This window comes from Notamacropus eugenii, chromosome 1 (genome assembly GCF_028372415.1).
Source record: "Notamacropus eugenii isolate mMacEug1 chromosome 1, mMacEug1.pri_v2, whole genome shotgun sequence".
Taxonomy (NCBI): Eukaryota; Metazoa; Chordata; class Mammalia; order Diprotodontia; family Macropodidae; genus Notamacropus; species Notamacropus eugenii.
This window is the reverse complement of record NC_092872.1, coordinates 446,408,236-446,432,952: the sequence shown is the minus strand read 5'-3', so window position 1 is coordinate 446,432,952 and position 24,717 is coordinate 446,408,236. Positions and strand designations below refer to the sequence as shown.

Sequence of the window (24,717 nt, the reverse complement as noted above, 5' to 3'; positions counted from 1 at the left end):
TGTATGTAAAAATTAGTTTATAAAAGTGTGGTGTGAGAGTTAAATGAACCAGACCATCTTAAGAGAATTCATAGATGAAACTGGAAGGTTGGCAGATGTACATAAAATGGAACACACTTATCAGCATTCCTTTAATGACCTATTTTTATAATCAGTGACAGAAACCATCATATTTGGATCCTAGTGTATAAAGTAGTAGCAGTGGCATTTAGGAAGACAAAGTTGAAAAGAATGTGACTGGACCAGATCAAGTAAAGCTTAAGTTGATTCACAAGATATTTCAAGGAGGAAAGATTAAAAAAAGAAAAAAATTGCAAAAGTGATAATTCCAAAAAAAAAGATAATATAAAGAACATAAAATTGACTACATTTTACCAGACAGGAAAATACTTACAGAGGTGGTAAATATGCTTCTTTGTTCTCTGTGCATAGTCAGGCCATTGACTTGTCACAGTTAAGATCAGAATTAAAATAAATCAAAGGAAAAAATAGCAATTAAAAAAAGGTTCAGTATGCAGTTAAGATTTAAACCTGAATTATTTAAGTTTCTAAACATTAATAATTGGAAATGGACAGTAGAAATAATATCTCTCCCATCTACAAGTTACACTAGTATAAATTAATTGCTGCAACAGACACCAAAGGAACCTAGAGAGTGCTAGTTAGCTAGCATTTGCTGTACTTGCCAAATGGACAGAGATGGCTGCCAAAAGCAACTCTGAATTAGAATGTAAATTTGTAAAATCATGAAGAATAATGGACGATTTGAATAGTATTATTTTTATAAAACTGAGAGTGGCCAACAGGAAGAAGGAAGTTGGCAAGATACCTAGGTAAGCAGTCATCCCAAGGACATTAAGGATGAAACGAGAAAGTAAATTACAAACAAGAAAAATGGAAAAGATTTGCAAAAATTATTACAGTAAACTTTTCTCCATCAAGGATGGAGAAGGATCCACAAGACTTGAACTGCAACATCACAGTTCCTGAGGGTCATAAAGAGTTTCAAAATAGAATTGGCACTAAAGAGCACAGAGATGGGAAAATCATTTTGGTTAGACCAAACATAGAGTAGAGATTCATGCTGGAAGTGATAAAATTGTGAGAGCATTGAGTGAACAATGTACAAGATAATCTAAAAGAAAGAAAAATACCAATGCCTTGAAAAAGTTTCATACATTATTGATATGCAAAAAAGAGAACAACAACAGTTATAGATCTGTATGCCTACTCTCCTGTCTTTAAAATTTTTTATGAAGGTCAGCTATGCATAAATTAAGGGTATCTTTGATGATAATAGTTGAGAATAAGCAGACTGGGCTTTTGCATATGCTATTCAACAATGCACCAAATCTTTGCCACTTCATAATTTTTTGTGTTTATTTGCTCATTTTGGAAAAAAGCATTCAACTTGGTAAAATAAAATGCCACCTTCTAGACAAGGTGTTTCCCTTCCATGTATCAAGATTTTTAAGATTCAGGTGAGACATGATAATGGAAATTATTGCTCACCAAAAATTATGCCATTATGGTGGCATATATCTGGAGGTTAGAGTTCAGATCAAAATTCCTTCTGGTTACTCCTATTTACGCAAAACATTTTATTGATTACCCCTAGTGGCAGTACCTTCTGGAAGAGATCAGTAATCACACAACACAGTTTGGTCTGTTTATCTACACAGGAAACACCAAAAGAATGAAGAATGTTTGTTGCTTAGATTTCTTTGTGCCTCTAAATGGCTGCCCTCTTGATACCATGTGTATCTGGAATAGACAATTAGCTGGCCCCAGAGTTGAAAAGATAGAGATTGGGCTATGTTGCTGCAAGAAATTGCAAAGCACTTTGACCTCCAAGTTTTCTATAAGAGCAAAAACCCATCTTTTTAATAAGCATTTTTACCAGGGCTTTTGTATGATAGTGAGACCTAGAACACCACATTCTCTGAAGAACCAAAGATGGGCATTACACAGAAGGCAATGGACAGTCAATGGTGAGATATATGGTGAGTACTTATAGATGAGATTATATCTCCAGTAATGGAACATTTTCAAGAGGTCTAAGAAATACCATCAAAATGTAAAGATGAGAGCAAGGTGTAACAGATGGACAGTCTGAATGTTCTTCTGGTTTTGACAAAATGTAAGAAAGAGCACTATTGGGAAGCCCTTCATTATGTTGAGTGAATCCTCTGTGGTATACTATGGACAAAGTGGACCAAAAAAACCCAACACACTAGATGAAAAGGCATGGATGGGTTGTGATTTGTACCATTGAAGGGAATACTTGCTTTGAAGAGTTCACGGATCCATTGAAGTATTCTTAATGATCTCTGCATTTCAGAACCTGGCATTTGTATATGATGTTCTAATTTATAAAGCACATGCATCATTTTACGTAGCACACCTCTGAGTTGGATGGGGTGTAGTCATTCCCTCAGGGGACAGTAGAAGGGTACTTGTATGGGCCATTCATTTGCTTCCTATTCAGGAACACATGATTACTCATAACAAGGTTTGGCTAGCTCTCTTTCCTTTTGCCCTGGTGACTCTACATTATTTAACACAAAAAAATAGGTTTCCCATATTATTGTGAGAGTCAGTGCAGAGAATATGGTTTATCTCTTTCAGGGACTCTTTTTAGCAGTTTACTTTGTTCATTCAGCAATGCCTTCGATGTGTGAGGTTCCGTGGTTGGCCTCTGTTTTGGCAGCTTGGTGGAAGAGGAGAGAGGCACTGTGACATAGGGGAAAAGAGCATTGGCCTGATAGGAGATTTTGGTTTGAATCTCCATTCTGTCATTAGCTGTGTGACCTAGTGCAACCCATTTTCCTTCTGTAGGCCTGGTTTGCTCTCAGTTGAACCATGTATAATGGTGGTTTTGTGGAAAGGAGCTAGGTGGTACAGTGGATAGAGTACTGGGCTTGGAATCAGGAAGTCTCACCATCAGGAGTTCAAGTTCAAATCCACCCTCAATCACTTACTCTCTGTGGGAGTTGCCCTGTTTGCCTCAGGAAATGGTAAACCATTCCAGTCTCTTTGCCAAGAAAACCCCCCCAAAAATGGAGTCATGAAGAGTCAGACATGACTGAAGTAACTGAACGACAGCAAGAGTTAATACAAAATTTTAGCATTGTCCAAAAGTGAGTAATCTTTTAGGATGCACCTTGAAAATGTTCCAGAAATTTGGCTTATTCTTGTGACCTAGTTTTGGAGAACTCGTCCGTTAAAGAGCCAGGTAAAAAGCAAGAGAACAATTTTGCCATTTTTATTTTATAAACAACTTCAGTGAATGTCAGTACCTTCCTTCTGTTAATTATTTCCTATTTTTCCTGTCTATAACTTGCTTTGAATTTATTTGTTATGTTTCTCCGCCATTTGACCCTAACCTCCTTGAGGGCAGGGACTGTTTTTTGCTTCCTTTTGTATTCCCAGTGTTCAGCACAGTGCTTGGCACATAGTAGATACTTAATAAAATGTTTTTTGATTGATTGCTATCAATAGATCTGGATTCATCAGCTCCCTGTTTTTGAGATTTAAAGGTGACTTAGTGACAATTCCTGGCTTTTCCCCATTCAAAACAAGTAACTAAGAAAAGTAACTGAAAAAACCAAACAAAATCAAGAAAAGCAGACATCTCATTTAGCATTTGTGTGGTTAAACTTGGTTTAAATGATGCTTTTTTTTTTTTGCTTCATTTTTTCCTTATGCATACTCTGTCCACTAGGTATCAAGGTTACATTGGTGCAGCCTTGGTTTTAGGAGGAGTAGATGTTACTGGACCTCACCTCTACAGCATCTATCCTCATGGATCGACTGATAAATTGCCTTATGTCACTATGGGTGAGTTGAACTTCTCCCACATGTTTAGAATGGTGTTATTTCTTTTTGGCCTTTGAAATAGATGTTCTTTTTTCTTCAACAGCTATCTTCTTTCATAGCCTTCTAATATTTCTTGACTTGTATTTTGGCTGCTACCAAAAAATTGCTTTTAAAAATTCATAATTTGAAATCAAAACCTAGTTGGTTAGAACTAGCAGGGACTTTTGGGTATAGAATGTTGGAACATGGAATGTTATCATTAGAAGAGGCTTTAGATTATAGAATGGTAGGTGATACAGTTTTAGAAAAGCTGGTCAGTTTGAAGTTATATAGTCCAACACTATCCTGAATTGTGAGTCCCATCAACAACATCCAGGACAAACGGTCCTGCCTTCTAGTCTCAGCTTAAAAATTTCCACTGATAAACAGATTTGCTATTGAAACAAAAGCAGTCCATTTTAAAGAGAGTTTTTCCTTACCTGAATTTAAAAGAATGAAATTACATGAAATTACAGGTGGTCATTTTTGTTTCTGAAATTTCTGGGGTAAATTGACCAAGAAACAGAGATACAAACAGAGAGAGAGAGAGAGAGAGAGAGAGAGTGAGAGTGTGTGTGTGTGTGTGTGTGTGTGTGTGTGTGTGTGTGTGTGTGTGTGTGTGTTCTTCAGTAAGGTCTACAAAACTGGATGTTTTCTGCATCTTAAAATTTTAGTAATTGGTATCTTGGTACCACAGAAGCTAGGAAACTAGTACCTTGAGTCATTTGGAAATTGCCATTTAGAGACTCTGCAATCCCATTGTGTTATCTGTCCTTTTATAAGATTTTTATACGACAGCTGTTCTCTCTTTGGTGGGGAGAATGGTGTGCCCTCTAGATACTGTACAGATGAATCTTTGTAATTATTTTTAAATGAAGGTGCTTATAGTAAATTTAGAATTGCATTCAGAACTGTTCCCTTAAAATGTATTCTCTGTTGTCAGTTTCAACCTTATGTACTCTTTCCTTTTCTGATTCCTTTAAATTGAGAGATAGAAGTAGGATAGCATTTATTAAAAAAAAAAAAAGATTCTTTTAGTCTACATAAGGAGAACATCAGATTTTCTGAAGCTTTGGCATGGTGCTAATTGGACCGATATTAATAATCACTCACAATTAACCTAGTGTTTTATATTTTACGGAGCATTTTCCTTACACAAGTACAGTAAGATAATGCAACCACTACTTCCATTTTACAAGTGTGCATACCACTAATTAGCAAGAGTGATGACAAGTCACTTTTCTCTATCATTTTACAGTTTACATAATGCTTTCCTTATAACAAGACTGTAAGAGAGGTATAGTGTAGGTGCTATTATGCCCATTTTATAGGTTGAAAAACTTAAGATTAGAGAGATGAAATCACTTGGCCCAAATCACACAAATAATAAGATTATTGAGTATCAACGAGTAATGAATGAAATAAAGATTTACTTTCATAGTTCCCCCACACCCCTCAAATATACATGTATGTTGTATTTACCTGATTATTGAAAATAGTTCTCATGTATAGATTACATTGTGAGCATAGGGCTATAGGTAATTCAACATCATTTCCAGTTTACAGACCGCTTTAGTAGGTCAGATATGCCCCCTGTATGTAACTTCTTGGTTGTTATTTTTTTTAAAGCAATAGATTTTTTTTTTAATGTTTTCCCCTCCAGATTCGTTCATTTATTTACTTATTTTCAGTTTTCAACAATCACTTCCATAAGTTTTAAGTTTTCTTCCCTTCTCTTCCCAAAATGGCATACAATCTTACATGGTCTCTACATGTACATTCTTATTAAACACATTTTCAGTTAGTCATGTTGTATAGAAGAATTAAAATAAATGGGAGAAACCATGAGTAAAACTAAATAAAACCAAAAATAACAAAAAAGAAAATAGTCTAAAGCAGTAGATTCTTTATTTTTTTAAATTAATTTATTTAACTTTTAACATTCATTTCTACAAAATATTGGGTTCCAAATTTTCTCCCCGTTTCTCCACTCCCCCCACCCCAAAACGCTGAGCATTCTAATTGCCACTATCACCAATCTGCCCTCTCTTCTAATACCCTCCCTTCCCTTATCCCAATCTTCTCTTTTGTCCTGTAGGACAAGATAACTTTCTATACTCCATTACGTGTATTTCTTATTTCCTAGTAGCAAGAACAGTATTTGACAGTTGTTCCTAAAACTTTGAGTTCCAACTTCTCTTCATCCCTCTCTCCCCACCCATTCCCTTTGGGAAGGCAAGCAATTCAAAATAGGCCATATCTGTGTAATTTTGCAAATGACTTCCATGATAGTCGTGTTGTGTAAGACTAACTATATTTCCCTCCATCCTATCCTGCCCCCTTGCTTCTATTCTCTCTTTTGATCCTGTCTCTCCCCAAGAATGCTGACTTCAAATTGCTCCCTCCTCCCATTGCCCTCCCTTTCATCATCCCCCCCACCCTGCTTATCCCCTTCTCCCCCACTTTCCTGTATTGTAAGATAGGTTTTCATACCAAAATGAGTGTGCATTTTATTCCTTCCTTTAGTGGAATGTGATGAGAGTAAACTTCATGTTTTTCTCTCACCTCCCCTCTTTTTCCCTCCACTAAAAAGTCTTTTACCTGCCTCTTTTATGAGAGATAATTTGCCCCATTCCATTTCTCCCTTTCTCCTCCCAGTATATTTCTCTCTCACTGCTTAATTTCATTTTTTTAAGATATGATCCCATGCTATTCCATTCACTCTGTGCTGTGTGTGTGTGTAATCCCACCAACTACCCAGATACTGAAAAGTTTCAGGAGTTACAAATATTGTCTTTCCATGTAGGAATGTAAACAGTTCAACTTTAGTAAGTCCCTTATGACTTCTCTTTGCTGTTTACCTTTTCATGCTTCTCTTCATTCTTGTGTTTGAAAGTCAAATTTTCTTTTCAGCTCTGGTCTTTTCATCAAGAATGCTTGAAAGTCCTTGATTTCATTGAAAGATCATTTTTTTTCCCCTGAAGTATTATACTCAGTTTGGCTGGGTAGGTGATTTCTTGGTTTTAGTCCTAGTTCCTTTGACTTCTGGAATATCATATTCCATTCCCTTCGATCCCTTAATGTAGAAGCTGCTAGATCTTGTGTTATCCTGATTGTATTTCCACAATACTTGAATTGTTTCTTTCTAGCTGCTTGCAATATTTTCTCCTTGACCAGGGAACTCTGTAATTTGGCCACAATGTTCCTAGGAGTTTCTCTTTTTGGATCTCTTTCAGGCGGTGATCTGTGGATTCCTTGAATACTTATTTTGCCCTCTGGTTCTAGAATGTCAGGGCAGTTTTTCTTGATAATTTCATGAAAGATGATGTCTAGTCTCTTTTTTTGATCATGGCTTTCAGGTAGGCCCATAATTTTTAAATTGTCTCTCCTGGATCTATTTTCCAGGTCAGTTGTTTTTCCAATGAGATATTTCACATTATCTTCCATTTTTTCATTCTTTTGGTTTTGTTTTGTGATTTCTTGGTTTCTCATCGAGTCATTAGCCTCCATCTGTTCCATTCTAATTTTGAAAGAACTATTTTCTTCAGTGAGCTTTTCAATCTCCTTTTCCATTTGGCTAATTCTGCTTTTTCAAGCATTCTTCTCCTCATTGGCTTTTTGAACCTCTTTTGCCAATTGAGTTAGCCTATTTTTCAAGGTGTTATTTTCTTCAGCATTTTTTTGGGTCTCCTTTAGCAAGGTGTTGACCTGCTTTTGATGCTTTTCTTGCATCTCTCTCATTTCTCTTCCCAATTTTTCCTCCACTTCTGTAACTTGATTTTCAAAATCCTTTTTGAGCTCTTCTATGGCCTGAGCCTTTTGAATATCTATTTTGGATGATTGGGATACAGAAGCCTTGACTTTTATGTCTTTCCCTGATGGTAAGTATTGTTCTTCCTCCTCAGAAAGGAAGGGAGGAGATACCTGTTCCTCAAGAAAGTAACCTTCTATAGTCTTATTTTTGTTTTCCCCCTTTTCTGGGCAGTTTCCCAGCCAGTTCCTTGACTTCTGAGTGTCCTCTCCACACCCACCTCGCCTCCAGATCTGCCCAGCCAGCTTGGGGTCTGAGATTCAAATGCTGCTTCCCAGCCTCAGGGCTTTGGGCGGGGGCAGGGCTGCTATTCAGTGTGAGATTAAGTTCAGGGGCTCAGGTGGGGGCAGGGCAGCCACAAGGGGCTCAGTTCCCTCAGGGGGTTTATGCAGAGACCTTCAACAATGGATCCAAGCTCCTGCCTGCCCTGGGAGCCCCTGTCTGCTGCTGCCTCTGCTGCTGCCTCCCCAGGGGGTCTGAGGGGGCCTGAATTATGGAGATACCCAGCTCCCCTCTCCACTAGCCGAAAAAACCCTCTCACTGACCTTTGGCACCTGTGGGTGGAGGGACCTGCTCTGCCGCTGGAGATTCTGTCCCTGAAGCCTGTTTAGATCTGCTCCTCTTGGTGCCACGTGGTCAAAGCAGGGCTGGGCTCTGCTCCAGGTCCGGGTCCCTGGTGCGCGACGGACCTTTTGGGTCAGTTTTTCAGGTCTCTCTGGGACAGAAATCTCCTCCACTCCGTTGTTCTGTGGCTTCTGCTGCTCCAGAATTTGTTGGGAGTTCTTCTTTACAGGTATTTTATGGGCTGTGGGTTGGGAGCTAGCATATGTGTATCTTTCTACTCCTCCATCTTGGCTCCAAGCAGTAGATTCTTTAGAAGAACATGGCATTGTCTGATTCATTCAGAATTTGTGAGTGAGCCTTTGAAGATATGCTGCTGTTTTGATTAATTTTTTTCTTTTGGATACTCTGACCACCAGGTGGTGATATTGCTGTATGAGGAGTAGTTACTGATTGTTCCGTTTGTTTTTGTTTTGTTTTCTTTTGGAGGGTTGTGGACCTATGATTTCATCACTGTGTAGAACTAGATATTAGAGCATCTTCTGCCCCAACTATTATTGCTTTACTTTCATTTGAAAAATTAAAAAAACAAAACAAAACTGAGATGCTAGATCACTTAAGATATTCATTTAGATGAATGATAAGGTAATATCTGGACTTTAGGAAATGGTAATACATAATTGCAGTAATCTTAATAAAAAATACAGTGATGTTAATCATTACTAATAACCTTTTGAGCTTATTCCTCTTTTAGACATTAGGAACTGAGTCTAGTTGAGAGATGATGTAATTTATTTATTCAAGGTCAAGGTACCAAACTGCAACTCCTATTGTATGTTCAATGTTCTAAAGTTCACCCTTCCATTTCTAACATCCTGTTCTGTGTTCTAATATTTTATACTTGCAGTTTTAATAGCCTGTTGTGAGCTTCTTAACAGCCTCTGTATTTTATTTCGTAGCATTGTGTGTTCAAACATTTATTTTCTATGGTCTTATCCAACTTAACACATTCTGTGATCCTGTAATTCATAACCAAAAACTACAGATTAGAAAACAAACAAATCCCTCAGGATCTTCAAATTGGAATGTTTTTATTGAAGTAATTTTTTTTTGTGGAACATTGAAATTCACAGTGAAATTTGGGTTACTACTAATGTAGAATAGGGTTTTAATGTGAAAATAGGGTTTTAATGCAGATTTTTATAACTTACTCAAATTAGAATACTTCATTTACAAGAAACAAAACTAAAGTCAAACTTGTTAATTAAATTTTTGAGAGATTTGACAGGAAGAGCTAGAAGCTACAAATTACCTGAAAGACGAAGGTGCCTATATTTTGTCTACTCATGGGGCTATGTTGGCAACTAGCCAGAAGCCTGAAGACTACTCCTAATTTACATTGAATAGACTATTGCTGTCTTGCTCATCTTTAAAATGATGGTATATCTGAGCAGGACTGAGTATTGAATGCAAAAACCTCTCTATAAGGGTTTCCTTTGATGAGAAGGATGAACTATGGATGAACTTGGATGAACTATGTACCAGTGAAAGCTTTTTTTTTTTTTTTTTTTTTTTTTTTTTTTTAGTAAATCTGTGTTTTAAAAGTGTTTTTTCCTGGTGTAATGCTGTGTAAAATGTCTGTGAAGTAAGTCTGTGGCCATCCAAAGAAATAAGTTGCATCCTTTTTTTTCCCCTTTCCTTTCCTTTTCTCTTTCTTTCTTTATTTCCATGTAGTAAGTGGTTTTTAATTAAGAGTAATTTTTGAAGTGGCTGACTGAGTAAAATATTTGGGCCTAACCACTGAAAGGAAAGGAAAGTGGTAACTTAGACATCTCTCTTGTGGACAAAAGGGGCACTCTTATAATTCTTTGATTGATTATATGATTCTTTTATCTTGCCAACTTACTCAACTTAGGCAGACCCAACTAGGATCAGGAAAAACTTGAAGGCTATTGCTAGACAATATCTTGGCAACCCTTTTTTTGTGCCAGCACTGCAAACCCCGTTCTCCCCCCCATCAAAAAAGTTTGATTTGCTAGCTTATTCCCAGAGGAGCTATATGACTAAAATTTCAGACCAGAACATTTCTGGAAAACAAGGTCCCTTGTACATTTTCAGAAAACTAACCTAAAGTATAAAGAGTATTCAATTGAGGCTTCACTTGGCCTTGGCAGCTCCTCTTCACCCAGGAACCCTGGGTGATGGGCAACAGAGTTGCCAGATGGCACCCTTTCCTGCTCCCAGCATTAGTTCAGGGGTCTCCTAGGAACTTTTTCTGCCCTGGTACTCTCTCTTAGCCCCCTTTCCATTCCTGATCCATGGAATACTTCCTACACTGTGCATGCTCCTGGCCAGCCCCTCCCTTAGTGTCCAAAGACCTTTCTTTCTGTCTGTCTTCTTAAGCTGCCCTGAACTAGAAAATACCTCGTTGTGACTTTTCTAATCAGAATTCAGTCTGGTGTGTTTTCTAGGCTATTGATGAGCTGTGAGTGTGAGCTAGGTGGGCTAGGTAGAAATACGTCCTCTTACTCTGCCTTCTTGATGTTGCCCTCCTAAAGAATAAATATTGATAGTGTTTGTGCCATTGGGAAAAGTTGGAGGAGCCATTTGGGTAAAGTGTTAACTCTAGCCTTGCTAGTGGCTAGTAGATTATAGTTTTCTGATTGTTTGGAAAGTGTCTGTAGAATACAGTTGCAATTTAAAAGCTCAGCAGTTCTTAGGTAAACCATGTGGAATGTCATACTTTGTGAGCAAGAAAATGTTAGAATTAAGTGGAGAATTTAAATCAGTAGTTTTTCAAATATATTTTTGCAGGGAAAATGCTAAACATATCTAGCCTTATTTCTTTTTTTCATGTAAGGTTAATCCTAAAATTCATCTTTTGTTGGCTAGTATCAGTGAGATTTTTGATGTTAAATGATGATTTTGTAATGATATTTGATGTAGAAATGGAATTTTTGATGTGCTAATTATTTTCTATATATCTTCAACTGTTAAATTAAGTAAGACTTTAAAAGGGAGGTATATGATATTCTGGCTTTTTGGGAGTCCTTGGAGGAAAGGCAAGTTATATAGATTCTGTAATTGATAAATATAAATTGATAAATACAAATATTCTCTCCTCCCCTTTGATATATCCTTCTCCCCTTTTCAGTGAAATTTCTTGAAAAAAGTCATCTAAAATACATCTACAGTAAATGTTTTCACTTTCCTTCTAAATGCTCAGCAATATGGATTTCAACTTCATAGTTAACTGAAATTGCTGTCATCAAAGTTACAAGTCTCTTAATCAACATATCTAATGCCCTCTTCATTCTTATTCTTGATCTCTCTGTAGCATTTTTGACACTATTTGAATACCTTCTCCTGGATATTCTCCCACTGGATATTTATGACTTCTCTTTCTTGAATTTCCTCTTGTTTGAGCGTACCTTCTCAGTCTCTTGCTGGATTTTCACATATGTGATACCTACAGATTAGGTGTACCCAAGACTCTCAGACCCTCTTCACTCTGTACTCTCTAAGTTGGTGATCTTATCATCTCCCATGGTTTCAAATATCATCTCTATACAATATACATCTCTATCAGATCTATATTTTCATAGTCCTATTCTCCTCTCTTGAAAGCCAATCATATATCACAAACTGCCTGTTGGATATTTTGAACTGGATATCTTGTATGAACTTGTAATTCACCACATATGAATCAGAAGTTTCCCCACAAACCTAGCCCTTTTCTGAACTTCCCTATTTCAGTTCAAGTGTTCAGGGTATCATCAACCTTTCAGCCATCCAGGTTCTAAACATTGGAGTTATTCTCAATTCTTCATTTTCTCTTACCCTGCATATATAATCTTTTCTAAATCTTGATGTTTTTACCTCTACAATATCTATCGTGTCTGTTCCTTTTTCCTCTGCCATCACTTTAGTTCAGGACCTGATCTTCTCTTAACTGGATTAATGCAGTCACCTTCTAATTATTCTCTTTACTGCAAGTCTTTCCCCATTCTAGTCCATCTTCCACACACAGTTACCCATGTGATTTTCTTTTACAAAAATAAATTTTGTCTTTTATTTTATGTCACCTGAAAAAAAGAGAAAAAAGTTAGCAAAACCGATTAAGAAATTGAAAAAAAAACTGATGATCTATATAATGTTTCATACCATTAGAACTCCCACTGCTGCAAAGAAGTGAGGAAGAAGGTATTAATATGTTCTTTTTTTCTTCATTAGGGTCATCTTTGTAATTTGTTCTTTGTAATTTTTCAGTGTTAATTTTCTTTCTTAAATCAACAAGAATTCAAAATTAAAGAAAAATAGGGGGAAAAATAATCAGCAAAGCTGATCTATACGTTAGAAAAATATGAAACTATGTGTATTGTTTCTCACTTGTGGACCTCTTGTCTCTGCAGAGAGGTGAGAGAAGCTGTCTTGTATCTCTTCTTTGAAGTCATGTTTGTTCTTTGTAATTTTGCAATATTCATTTTAGATTATTTGGTGGTGATTCTTTATATTATTTTGTTGTATTCATTATGTATCTTGTGTTCTTGGCTTTCCTTATTTCACTCGGTATCAGTGCATGCATGTAAAGTCATGCTTCTCTGTGTTCATCATATTTTGTCATTTTTGTAGCACAGTAATATTTCGTTATTTGCATATACAATATTTTGTTTAGCTATTCCTTTGTCAATGGGCATTCACTTATTTTTCCCCAGTTCTTTACTACCAAAAAAATATTGCTATAAATATTTTGATGTATATGTGGTTCCGTCCTTTTTGTTAATGACCTCCTTTGAGTAGATCCCTACAATAGAAACTGTAGGCCACAGAGTTTGTACATTTTAGCCAGTTTATCTGAATAATTCCAAATTGCTTTCCAAAATGGTTATATTAATCCAAAATTTCATAACACTGCATTATAGTACCTTTCTTGCCACAGATCCTCTAATGTTGACTATTCCTGTCTTTTGTTATCTTTACCAATTTGCTAGGTGTAAAGTGAAACCTGAAAGTAGATTTACATTCTTATTATTAGGGATTTGAGCATTGTTTTCATATGGTCGTTAATAGTTTGCAATTTTTCTTTTGAGAATTGCTTATTCATAGTCTTTGGCTATTTCCCTTTTGGGAATGGTTTTTAGTCTGATATATTTCTATTAGTTTTCTACATATGTTGAATACTAAATTCTTATCCAGGTGATACAAAGAATTTTTTCCACTGTATTTCACAACTTCTCTTCTTATTCTAGATAAGATAATTTTCTTTGTGCAGATGTTTTTCAGCTTCATGCATTAAAATTATTTTATCTTTTTAATTGCCTCTGTTGTGTTAAGAATACATCTCCTACCCATCCAAAGTGTTTTCCTAAAGTGTCTTACCATGTCACTCCCATACTCAGTGAACAACAGTGAGTTCCATTTACTAACAGAATCAAATATAAAAGCCATACCTTTCCAATCTTCTTAGATTCTGCTGACCTCCCTGCACTCTTTATTCCAGACAGACTGGTGTACTTGTTGTTTCTTGAACACAATTCTCTGTCTCCCATTTTACTTTGCACTGGCTGTTCCCTAGGCCTGAATTTTGTCCTTCCAACCTCATACTTTAGTACTCATACCAAACACCAGCTTCTCTAAGAACCCTCTCCTGAATTATATATTTTTCCTTTATTAGAATGTAAGCTTCTTGAGGGTCAGTACTATTTTTGCTTTTTTTTGTATCACCAGTGCTTAAACCCATTGCCTGGTATGTATTAAGTTGATTGATTGATTGATTGACTGGAAGACTGATTGTACATTAGTGTTTGGATAATAGTGTATTTCTGTTTGAGTGCAGCAATAGACTGATACCTTCCCTACAGTTGTCCTCCTCCGAGAAACAGGAAACTCTGAAGAAGCAATCTCTAGTGAGATGTTTATTTCAAGACCCAAAGCAGCAAATTTTCATTACCATTATTCCTTTTGATTTCATATGGGAAGATAGCACCTACTCTTTTGTAAGGATTAAATCTAGAAATTAAGGAAAGTAGTGTGACACCCCCTCGTGCTCCCTCCTGAGCATTGTAGTCCTACCACTTCTCATCTGTTGAATTTGGCCAGCTTGCTTCTAGTAGGCCTGTTTCTTTATCTGTAAAAGGAAACAAAGTTGGACTAGATAGATGGTTTCTGTGTTGTATCTCAAGGTTTTGTAATGTTTTAATGTATTTTTTGTGCATAGTTCTAAATTATTCTGATTTCTTTGCTAGCTTTTGCTTTTATAAGTTTGTCTTTTACAGGAAAATATATTTGAACTATCAAAGGTACAGAGTGTCGAATCTCTATTTTAAAGTATAGAGAAAACCAGGATGAAATAATTGAAGAACAGATAAGCTGTGGACTTGAATTTAAGAATCAGAATCACGGTCTATTGCAAAAGTGGCACAAGGCCAATAGATGGTGCCATTAGCTTAGAAATCTTTGCCTGTAAAATTCCCTAATATGATTACATGATATATAGGATGTCCTATACTTCACCACTTCTTAATGAATTTTAATTAATACAGATGACCAAATTTTTCTTCTTTTTTCTGTTTTAAAACATCAGGTCCTTCCAGTAACTGGAATGGCCAAAGAGTAGGCCCAGAGAAATACTTTTTACCTTCTTCATGCCTTGGCATTTTTGCCACAAAGTCTTTTCAGTCCATTTTGAGTTTAGTTCTCAACGTACAACTAAATAAAAGCCCTTGTCAGTGCCCTCCTTTCAGAAGGGTTAGTTCTGCTTTCTGTTCTAACTCCTTTGCTTTAAACTGTACTTCAGAGAGAGAGGTTAACTTGGGCAGCATTACCTGCTCTTGTTTCAGAGTTGGACTGGAATTATCCCCCCTGAAGAAAGCCTTTATACTCTGCTGTCACTTGGTGCTTTCCTAATGTCTAGTCTCTGTGTTGTGTAGCCTGACTTGAAAGCCTTTTTAGACATTAGTGAACTTGCATTTTAATCTGGGACATGAAGAATTGCTCTTAGTTCTTTGCAGGTAGATCTCGTTAGTTATAAGGATAATATGAACTTTTAAACTTAAGTACATTTAAATAATTATTAAGTTTTGTGGTCCTTTCAACTGTGAGGAGTCTGAGTGGTGTAAAAGAACTGAAAAGTAGTATAACCTGCCACAGAAGTTATTTTAAAAAGTGGACCAGGGCTAGAGATGCATTTGTGAAACCTGTCAGATCTACCTAGAATGAGCTTCCAGCAGAAGCAAAGACTCTTTCTTGAAGAGCTGATAACTAGATATGGTTGCAGAATGCTGAGTTAGAGCTTCTGTTTGCTGGTATAGTCTAATGACATATGGATGTGATTAAGAGAGGCAAATATTAAAGCATTTTTTCCTGTGCCATTCTCTAGCTTAACTCTAGCTTTTGGTAGCTATTTGTAGAGCCTTTATTTCTTTTGATATATTTTTTTTTTTAAGACTGAATTGGGAGCCAGGGAACATAGATTCTGTTATTTTGTGACTACATGAATTGAGCAAGTAATTTAACCTTGCTTTGTTTGCCTCACCCTTGTAGGTAAAACGAAGACATTGAAATAGATGTTCTCTACTATCTCATCCAGGTCTAACATTTTAGGTTTCTTAAAATGATTATAGTTGCAGAGAACCAAGATTTAAACCTCTTCTACATAATATCCTACTTTCACCTTGTGACCTCTTCTGTGTTTGTATTCCCTGTATTTAATCCAGCTTTTTCCAAACTGTGTTTTGTACTGAGTGAAAGATTTTGAGAAAATTTCAGTGTTGGTATTATTTTCCTTTTTAAATATTAAATATAAAATTGTGGGTTAAAAATACATATTTTTATGCTGTAGCATTGAAATAGGCTTAATTACCTCTACCATATTTAAAAATTTTTTTGACGCTTTTTATTTCTGAGGCTATTTCATGTTTTCTATGCTATTGTCTTCTTCCCTCTTACCCCTCAACTTATGAATTCTCTTGGTGTATTTCAAAAGTGATTCCTGACCAAATTAGTTTGGGAAATGCTGCATTAGTAAAATAAAAACCTTTCACTCCTTAGGTATTAGTGGCCCTGATATTTAGTCCCTTTCACAGAGAAGAGGTATTTATATAACCTGTCAGGTCAGTGAGACTGCACAGCAGTAATTATATAAAAAATCCCACATCCATTAAAATAGTGTTTTAAGTTATTTATTCTCAATAAAACTGGACTCAGTTGTGCCTCTATCCCATTACTAGTACAAATTGAATTAAACTCATTGGGGTAATTAGTTTTTCTAGAGAAAATGTCCCTTTACATTTGAAAAATACTTTAAAATACATGTTAAATGGAAGAATTGTTTTTTTGTATGTTTGTTGTAAATAAATAGCAAAATATCTGACATCGAGGTACATTTGCTGATGAAAAGAAAGCATTTTTTCCCCCTCACGAGGGGTTTAAATGTGATACTCAGTGCTTACTCAGGAGTGAAAACATCAAATTAAACTGTTTATGCTGACAAAGGACAAATCTGGATTTCAGCAAACGATGCAGGATTGTCTGATTGCCTGGCTTGTCTAAGAATAAAGCTTCTGGCCAAGACATAATGAAATGCATGCATAAAATTAAACCATGGAAAGGCAGTATTTCAGCTTTAGGAAGCAGCGAGATGTTCCATCGCTCTCTAGTGGCTGAACGGGGTCCCCTGGTACCCACGTTGTTTCATATTCATAAATCAGCTCTTCACGCATTGGCAATGTCGGCCTTCGGAGCCCGCAGAAACACCGAGAGACTGGGCCTCTCAGCCAGGAACCAGAGTGAAAAATGATCCCAATCGATGGGGCTGTGGAGAGCACCAAATTTTACCCAGAACGAGAAGCAAATTGACTAACAATGAGGGAGGGTGAGTAAGCGCCCTGTCAGGGAGGGCTGACACTGATGGATTGGAAAGTTCTAAATGTTACTCTTTTACCGCTGCATACATCTTGCACTGTGGCAGTCAGTGGTGGCAAACAGGTCCTTGGATGTCTAAAATGGACTGCTCCTTAGCACAAGACATTTCAGAATTAGTGAAAAATCTGGCAAAATTGACTTGGAGGAAGAGGAATTGAACTCAGTTTCCTTGTAGATGGTTTTTTGTTTTGTTTTGTTTTTTTGTTTGTTTTTTGCTCCAGAATTCTGGGGCATTATTGAGAGAGAGATATTTTTGTTTTTCTCAGAAAGGGACGCTGCTGGCTGGCATAATGTCATGTGTGGTTCATTGGCCAAATTCATATCTAATTGAAGAATTATTCCCTGGAAGTCATATGGAGGAAACTAATTTTAATCAAGGTCTTAAATGTGTTTTAATTGTGTTAATTTTCTAACTTATGCTGGCTCACATGAGTATATCATAGACTACTTGTCCCTGTGCTAGGTGAGCAATACTAGGAACATAGTCTACTCCTAAAATCATAGAATCCAAGAATTGTAGCACCAGAAGGAATGCTGGAATACAGAATGTTACAATGTAGAACGTTGGCACCAAGGAAATGTTAGTACCTAGACTTTTAGAATATAGACTATTATAAAATTATAAAATTAAAAGATACTTAGAATTAAGAGTATTTATGATCCTATTTTGTTTCCCAGAATGTTCTGACGTTCTTGGTGAACATAAGATGAAGAAAACTGAGCTAGGGAAATGATTTTTAAGTTTAATTCTTGTATGTTGCAGAATTTTCCAATTTGACATTAGTAATTTACTGGGTCTTTTATAAGTAGGTTCTTGATTAAAATAATAGCATTTCCTGAAAACAAAAGGAAAAACCCCTGAAACAAAAGGTATAATATTTCTGGATATTCAGAGCAATAAATACATATCATTTTCTTGGTGCATATCAGTTATTGCTATACTGTATGTTATTTTTATAAAATTGAATTAAAATTAACTTCATAATGCTAATGACCAGGGTTCTGTATCTGGCTTCATATTTGATATTGAACACTCCCCTTTGCTCCCTAATTATAATTGTGAATGATTTGTGGTTATCAAAAATTACATATATCTTCAAAGCCTAGAAAATCACCACTGTTGCTAATATTTAAATAGAATATGCTGAAAGTAACCCCAAAAGAAGGACTCCTGATTTGCTCTGTATGATTGTCAGTCAACAAGCACTTATTAAATGCTTCCTATGTGCCTGGCACAGTTCTGAGTATCACATTTCATGAAGGACATTGACAAAGTTGAGCTGTACAAAAGGATAACTGGAATTAGAGTATACCCACTCATGCTATACATGAAACTGTTTAAAGAACTGAAGCAGTTTAGCCCAGAGGAGAATACTTGGAGGGGAAAGTGGGAGACAGAGATATGCTATCTTTAAAATGGGCTGTCTTATGGATGGGAAACTGATGCTTTAATAAGTCTGTTTGACCTCAGGGGTAGACTGTGAGCAATGAGAAAAAATTACATGGAAGTAGATTTTGTTTGATATAAGGAAAAACTTCCTGATAATTGGAGATGTTTTAAATTGTGTGGAATGCCCTAGTATTATTAATAAAATCCTTGCCACTGTAAGTTTTTTAGCAGAATATGAGTGACTACTTGGGAATGTAGTAGATGGGACATATATTTCAGGTCAGAAGTAGACTAGATTCTGTGATTCTCTAATTCTAGTAAATATCTAGCTTCCCAGGGTGGCTGCTTTGAAAGGGACTACATTTATGCATAAACTCTGGCATGTTTGTTCAAAAAAAATCTACCTTATAAACTGTCACACATCATAATGAAATTCTTTTCAATCTGTTTCTCATTTTAGTTAAAATTTGACATGTTGGCTATTAATTTCTTTCATTTAAGAAAAAAGGCAAAAATATGTCAGGCATAGATTATATTAATAGGCTGCCTGCTGAAGATAGACCAGACTCCTGAATGAAATTTCTCTGAAAGCAAAAAAAGTATAGGTAGATCCAAAAAGGTAACAGATAATGTAGGCCAAATTCAGGGAGGTGACATCTAAGATGGACCACTGTGGTATATGATTTGCTTATTTTGTTAGATATGGAACACAGTGATTTCCTCAATCCCTGATTTGGATGGGAAACTGCAGGTACTTACCCCTTATAGCTGTGTCCTTAGCAGCAGGTCCTATGTAATTAGAGTCAACTACACTCAGTCTGTGGATTGAAGAGAAGGGCCTAGAAGGGAGAGGGCAGATACCAAAGTGGAGAGAGCAAATGAAAGAGGAGAGAATAGAAGTTTACTTAGAACATAGGGTACTAGAAGTGAAAGGGACTTTAAACTATAGCATTCTAGATCTAGAAGGGAACCTGTAACATAGAATTTCAAAATGAAAAGTAGTTTTAGAGAGCCTTAGTCCAGTCCTCTAATTCTGCAGATTAGGTGACTGAAGGCTAGGTACGAAGAAATCTCTTGGAAGCTTTGCTTAACATACCCTGCTTGGGGAGGGTGTTGTGTGCTGGAAGTGGGGGGAGAACACAATGAGTTTTATTTGTTTGTTTTGTTTCATTTCTTTCTTCCTGGAAGGACAAAAACCATTTTGAAGAGCTTAGTACTTTGTAAATGAAAGACTGAAGGAGTTGCTATAGAGCAAGTCTGGTTCCACTTTTGGAAGTGAAAGGCTTTGGATCTGGAGGAAGGAAATTGCTTCACATCTACTGTTTCTGGGCAAAGTACAGAGTGTCATGAACTTTTTGTTTCTTGTTGAAAGGTGACTGGATTCCCTGAGTTCTCTTAAAGTATGGCATTGGACAATCATTTTTCCTCTCTGAGCTTCAATTTTGTGATGTAAAAGTTACAATACCTTTTTTATTGAGTTTGAAAGGGATTTTTTCATTTACATGCACCTGTGAATGTGTTTATATGTACACATATGAACTTGTGTATGTGTACATTTATAATTGTTCAGTTGTTTTCTGGTCTTTGTAATCCCAAAGACCCTATCACACCAGACCCTTCTGTCAGTATTGTCCTTGGGGTTTTCTTGGCAAAGATCCTGAGTGGTTTGTAATTTTTTTTTCCAGTGGATCACCTTTTGTGAGAACTTTGCATTATGTCCATCTTGAGTAATCTTGCATGCCATAGCTCATACTTTCATTGAGCTATGCAAGCCCTTTCCCTGCAACAAGGCAATGATCCAGGGAGGGGAGAGGACACACACGCACATGCACACACATGTTCCTACTCATATTTCAATTTCTAAATTTTAAAACAGGTTAGTATACAAGTAATCAAGCACCAACATGAATATGCAAAAATATCCTACTTTCATATACTTATGATGGTCTCAACCATCAAGTTATTTTGCCATTAGATAACAAATCAAGATGACATGGAACTGAATTAGAAGAAACCTGAGAAGCCATTATCCCCAAGCCCTTGCTTGAATGGATGAATCCTCCCTACAGTTTCTCCCTCACGTAGTCATCCACCTTCACTTTGAAGACTTTCAGTGATGGGGACTTTTGTCTAGAGGCAGTCTGCACCATTGCAGGAAAACTCCTAAATGGCAGATAGGTTTTTTTTTTTTTAATGAAATCTCCTAACATATATCCAGAAATCAGTGTCTTTGCAATTTCCTTCCAATGCACCCTTTTGACTGTACTTCAGAAGACCCTCCTCCAATCTATCCCTTTGCCAGTGCAAATTGCAGTCCCTCCTCCCTTGCCCCATAATCTTCATTGAATGCCATGGCCAAAAATCATTACCTGTTGACCATCCTGGTGATCTTCCATTGTACTGGTACTCAAAGCCTTTTCAGTTTAGTAAGACTTGCCAGACCTTGTGATCTTGTTGGCATAGTCTTTTAGAAGAAAAGTAGGTTTCACTTTTCCACATTGGTGTAATGGAAAGAATACTAGTTTTGAAGTCAGAGGACCTGAGTTCAAATCCTTTTTTTTTTTTCTGCTGCTCCTGATGTTGCAACAACTAAGTCACTTTGCCTGTTTGGGGCCTTGATTTTCTCAACTATAAAATGAGAGGGTTTCAAGACTCTTCCAGCTCTCAATCTGTGACCCTGTAACTTTAATGCAAGCATATAACTTATATAAAGTCATACCACTGGCCTTGTATATTTACCTGCATATATTCTCTAATACTACATTATATATGGTTTTAGTAGTTGTATGTAAGAGAACTAGATAGAGGTAAATGGGTATTTATTAATCCTTTAAGTGGTTCGCCTTGTTATATTTGTATGCTAAAGTTTCAACGCGCTGCTGAAGTCTAACATTTAATAGAACGAATAGCTTCAGAAATTTTTTTTAAGTTGAAGGAACTAAGGATGATTAGATCCTGAAAAGATAGTAGCCTTCACATGTTTGAAGGATTGCCATGTAGAAGATAGGCTGCTCTTTATTTTGCTTTGTGCTGGAAGGCAGAAGGTGCAGTGGAAGGAAGCTGCAAAGAGACAGATTTCTAGAGATATATAGGGAGGTTTTTTATAAAAGGAAGAATTATCTAACATTTAGGAGCTTTCTTCAGTGGAGTGGGCTGCCTCTGGAAGAAATCCTCCTCACTGAAGGTCTTCAAATAGAAGCTGGATGATTATGTGTTAGAGATGCTGTAAAGAGGATTCATCCATTCAGCAGGGGCTTGGGACTGATTACCTTTTACGTTCCTTTTAATTCAGCTCTGTGATGTTGTGGTCATCTTGATTTGTTATCTAATGACATAATAACTTGATGGTTTGGACCATCGTAAGACTATAAAAGCAAAAATGTATATTCATGTTGGTGTTTGGTTACTTGCTTGCTAAATAAGCTTTTTTAAAAATTGAAATTTGAGTAGGAACAAAATTGATATTTGACAATTTTTATAATCTCAGTTATATCTGGCAAAAAATTTCATCCTTCTTAGTTTAGAGCGTGACTCTTAATATTTTATTAGGATTCTATGTGTTATCTTGTCCTTGTTAGTTATTTAGTAAAGTATCCAGGCATCTTTTAATACACATAATACAGAATATTGCTTTCATAGAATTTTACCATATTTGCTTTTATAATCTGGCCTTCTGCCCTCTTTTCCTTGACATTTCTGTAGAATTATATGAACATCTGGATCTTTTGCCACTTATAGTAACTTTAATTTATTTTTGAGATTTTTAATGCAATTTTCTGAAGAATAGCCACTTAAAGTGGTTCTGAAATCAGTGACAAATTTATTTGGACTCAAAATCACCCCCACACACACTTTTGTTTTTTTCTGTGATTCTCTGTGTTTCTGTGAGAAAGGGTCCCGAATTAGGCTTTTTTGAATCTCTTAAGAGAGGGCACTGATTTGCAATTTATCGAAATGTAGTGTTTATTTAGAATTTACTTGCATTTTAAAGACTTCACTTTCCTCATTTTATTCTAGAGTAGGGTTTCTGAAACTGGAGTCAGTAAACTGTTAAAAAAAATTTTTTGATAACTGTATTTTAATATAATTTACTTCCCTTCAAATTTATTTTATTTTATGCATTTAGAAACATTATTTTGAGGAGTCCAAGAATTTCATCAGACTGCAAAAAGGGGTCTGTGACATGCAAAAAATTAAGAACCTCTGTTCTAAAGCTGGGAACTATATGCTAGCCTAGCCGCATCCTGCTTCAAGTGCATCATTAAACCAGAACTGGTAGAATGAAGGCAGAAATACCTAGTGATGAAGAGTTGGACAGCTAGCTGTAGAGAGTGACTGCTGACTCGCTTTCTCTTTCCTCCATTTGCTTCTGGCAAGGTCATTCCTAGAGTCCTAAAATGTTAAAGAATTGGAAGGACCTTAGAATATTAAACCTTAAAGGAACCTTAGAACACAGAATGTTAGTCCTAGAAGAAACCTGAGGGCATAGAACTTTGGAGCAGGAATGTATCTTGTTGGAACAGAGAACAATAGAGTATTAGAGCTGGAAAAGAACCTCGGAGATCATCAAACACAATCTCTATTTTATTAAGTGGACTGATACTTGGAAAGAAAATCATTTGCCCAGTTACACTGGGAGTGGGAGTGGGGTGGCAGAGTGTTTTCTAGTGCTTGGGAAGGAGAGGAGGGAGAGGGTTAGGTGCTTTGACAATATGCTGCTTGTTTTTCAGAGGGGAAAAATGTATTTTGTTTGGGAGAAAGCTTTATATGGGAAAGTCATTTTATTTTCTTAGGGAGCATGAACCTTGAAGAAACATGTATAGTGGGGAGGATTAGGAAAATTTTTATGATAATTATTGGATGATTCCTGAGACCAAGCACCATAATACAGTGGGAAAGGATTTGAAATCAACACCTGATTTGGATTTGCTGCTTTCTATATTTGTCATCGTGGTCAAATCCCTGTGATAATAGCCAACATTTATGTAATCCTTACTGTGTGCCAGGCATCATTCTAATTACTTTACAGTTATTTCATTTGATCTTCACAACAATCCTAGGAGGGTAGGTGATAGTATTATCCCCATTTTTATAAATGAGAAAACTGAGTGAAGAGATGTTAAGTGACTTGCCCAGGGTCACACAACTATTAAGTGTCCTAAACTGAACTTGAATTCAGTTTCTCCTGACTCAAGTCTTAGTACTCTATCCACTGCTGCTGTAGAGCCCTCTTTTCAGATCATTTTACTCATTTGTAAATTAGAACGTTGGGGTAGATCAGAAGTGTCAAGCTCAGGCTTCAGGTACAGCCCAATCCAAATTAAAATGTAATTTGGGAAATGTTTGGCAGAATTTTCAAAAAATAGAATATAATTGTAAATTTGTTGTTTGCTGTGTCAGTATGTGGCCTACAAGAATTTGTTTCTTTTGGAGTTTGTCACTGCTTGACTAGATGACTTGCCTACAACATCCTTCCAGATATAAATTACCTGATCTGTGAGTGGTTAGGTTTGAGGTGAAAACTGAAACCTAGAAGTTTAAAAAAATTGTTGCCTTTGTAAAAAAATCATTTCTGAATATTATCTCATCTTCTCTCTAACTGCCTTTGAGCCTTCCCTTCTATGAAAGATTCAGGAAGAAAAAACAGCCAAAACATCAAAGAAGTTCCTATAGAATCTGTAGTATTCCATATCCATAGTGCCCCACCTCTCTAATGAAGGGAGGAAAGTGATTTTCTCATCTTCTCTCTGGGGCTCAGTTTGATCATTTCAATTATACAGCATTCAGTTTATTTTTATTTTTTCTATATTTTTGTAATTGCATAGTTTTCCTGGTTTTACTTCTCTTTGCATCATTTCATGTAGGTCTTTTTATTCTCTATGTTATTCACTTTTTACAGCACAGTAATATTGTTACATTCTTGTACCACGTTAGCTATCCTTCAGTCAGTGAGCATTTTCTTTATTTGTCTTATTTTGTTATCACAAAAAGTGGTACTAGAGATATAATACACATGTGGCTTTTTCCCCCATTTGACCTCTTGGAGGCATACATACCAAGCAGTGGAATCTCTCAGTCAAAGAGTATGTACATGTTAGTCATTTTCTTAGAATAGTTCCAAATTGCTTTTCAGAATGATGGGACCAGTTCACAGGTCTACTCTTAGCTCATTTGT

General features: G+C 36.3%; 1 protein-coding gene across 1 annotated transcript in view; it reads left to right on the top strand.

The window, feature by feature from the left end:
* PSMB7 (proteasome 20S subunit beta 7) overlaps positions 1 to 24,717 on the top strand; it is an 89,099-nt gene that overhangs the window by 14,907 nt on the left and 49,475 nt on the right. Inside the window, exon 5 of the mRNA XM_072631883.1 lies at positions 3,725 to 3,840. Coding sequence (XP_072487984.1) covers positions 3,725 to 3,840 — 116 coding nt within the window. The remainder of the gene's footprint in view (positions 1 to 3,724; positions 3,841 to 24,717) is intronic.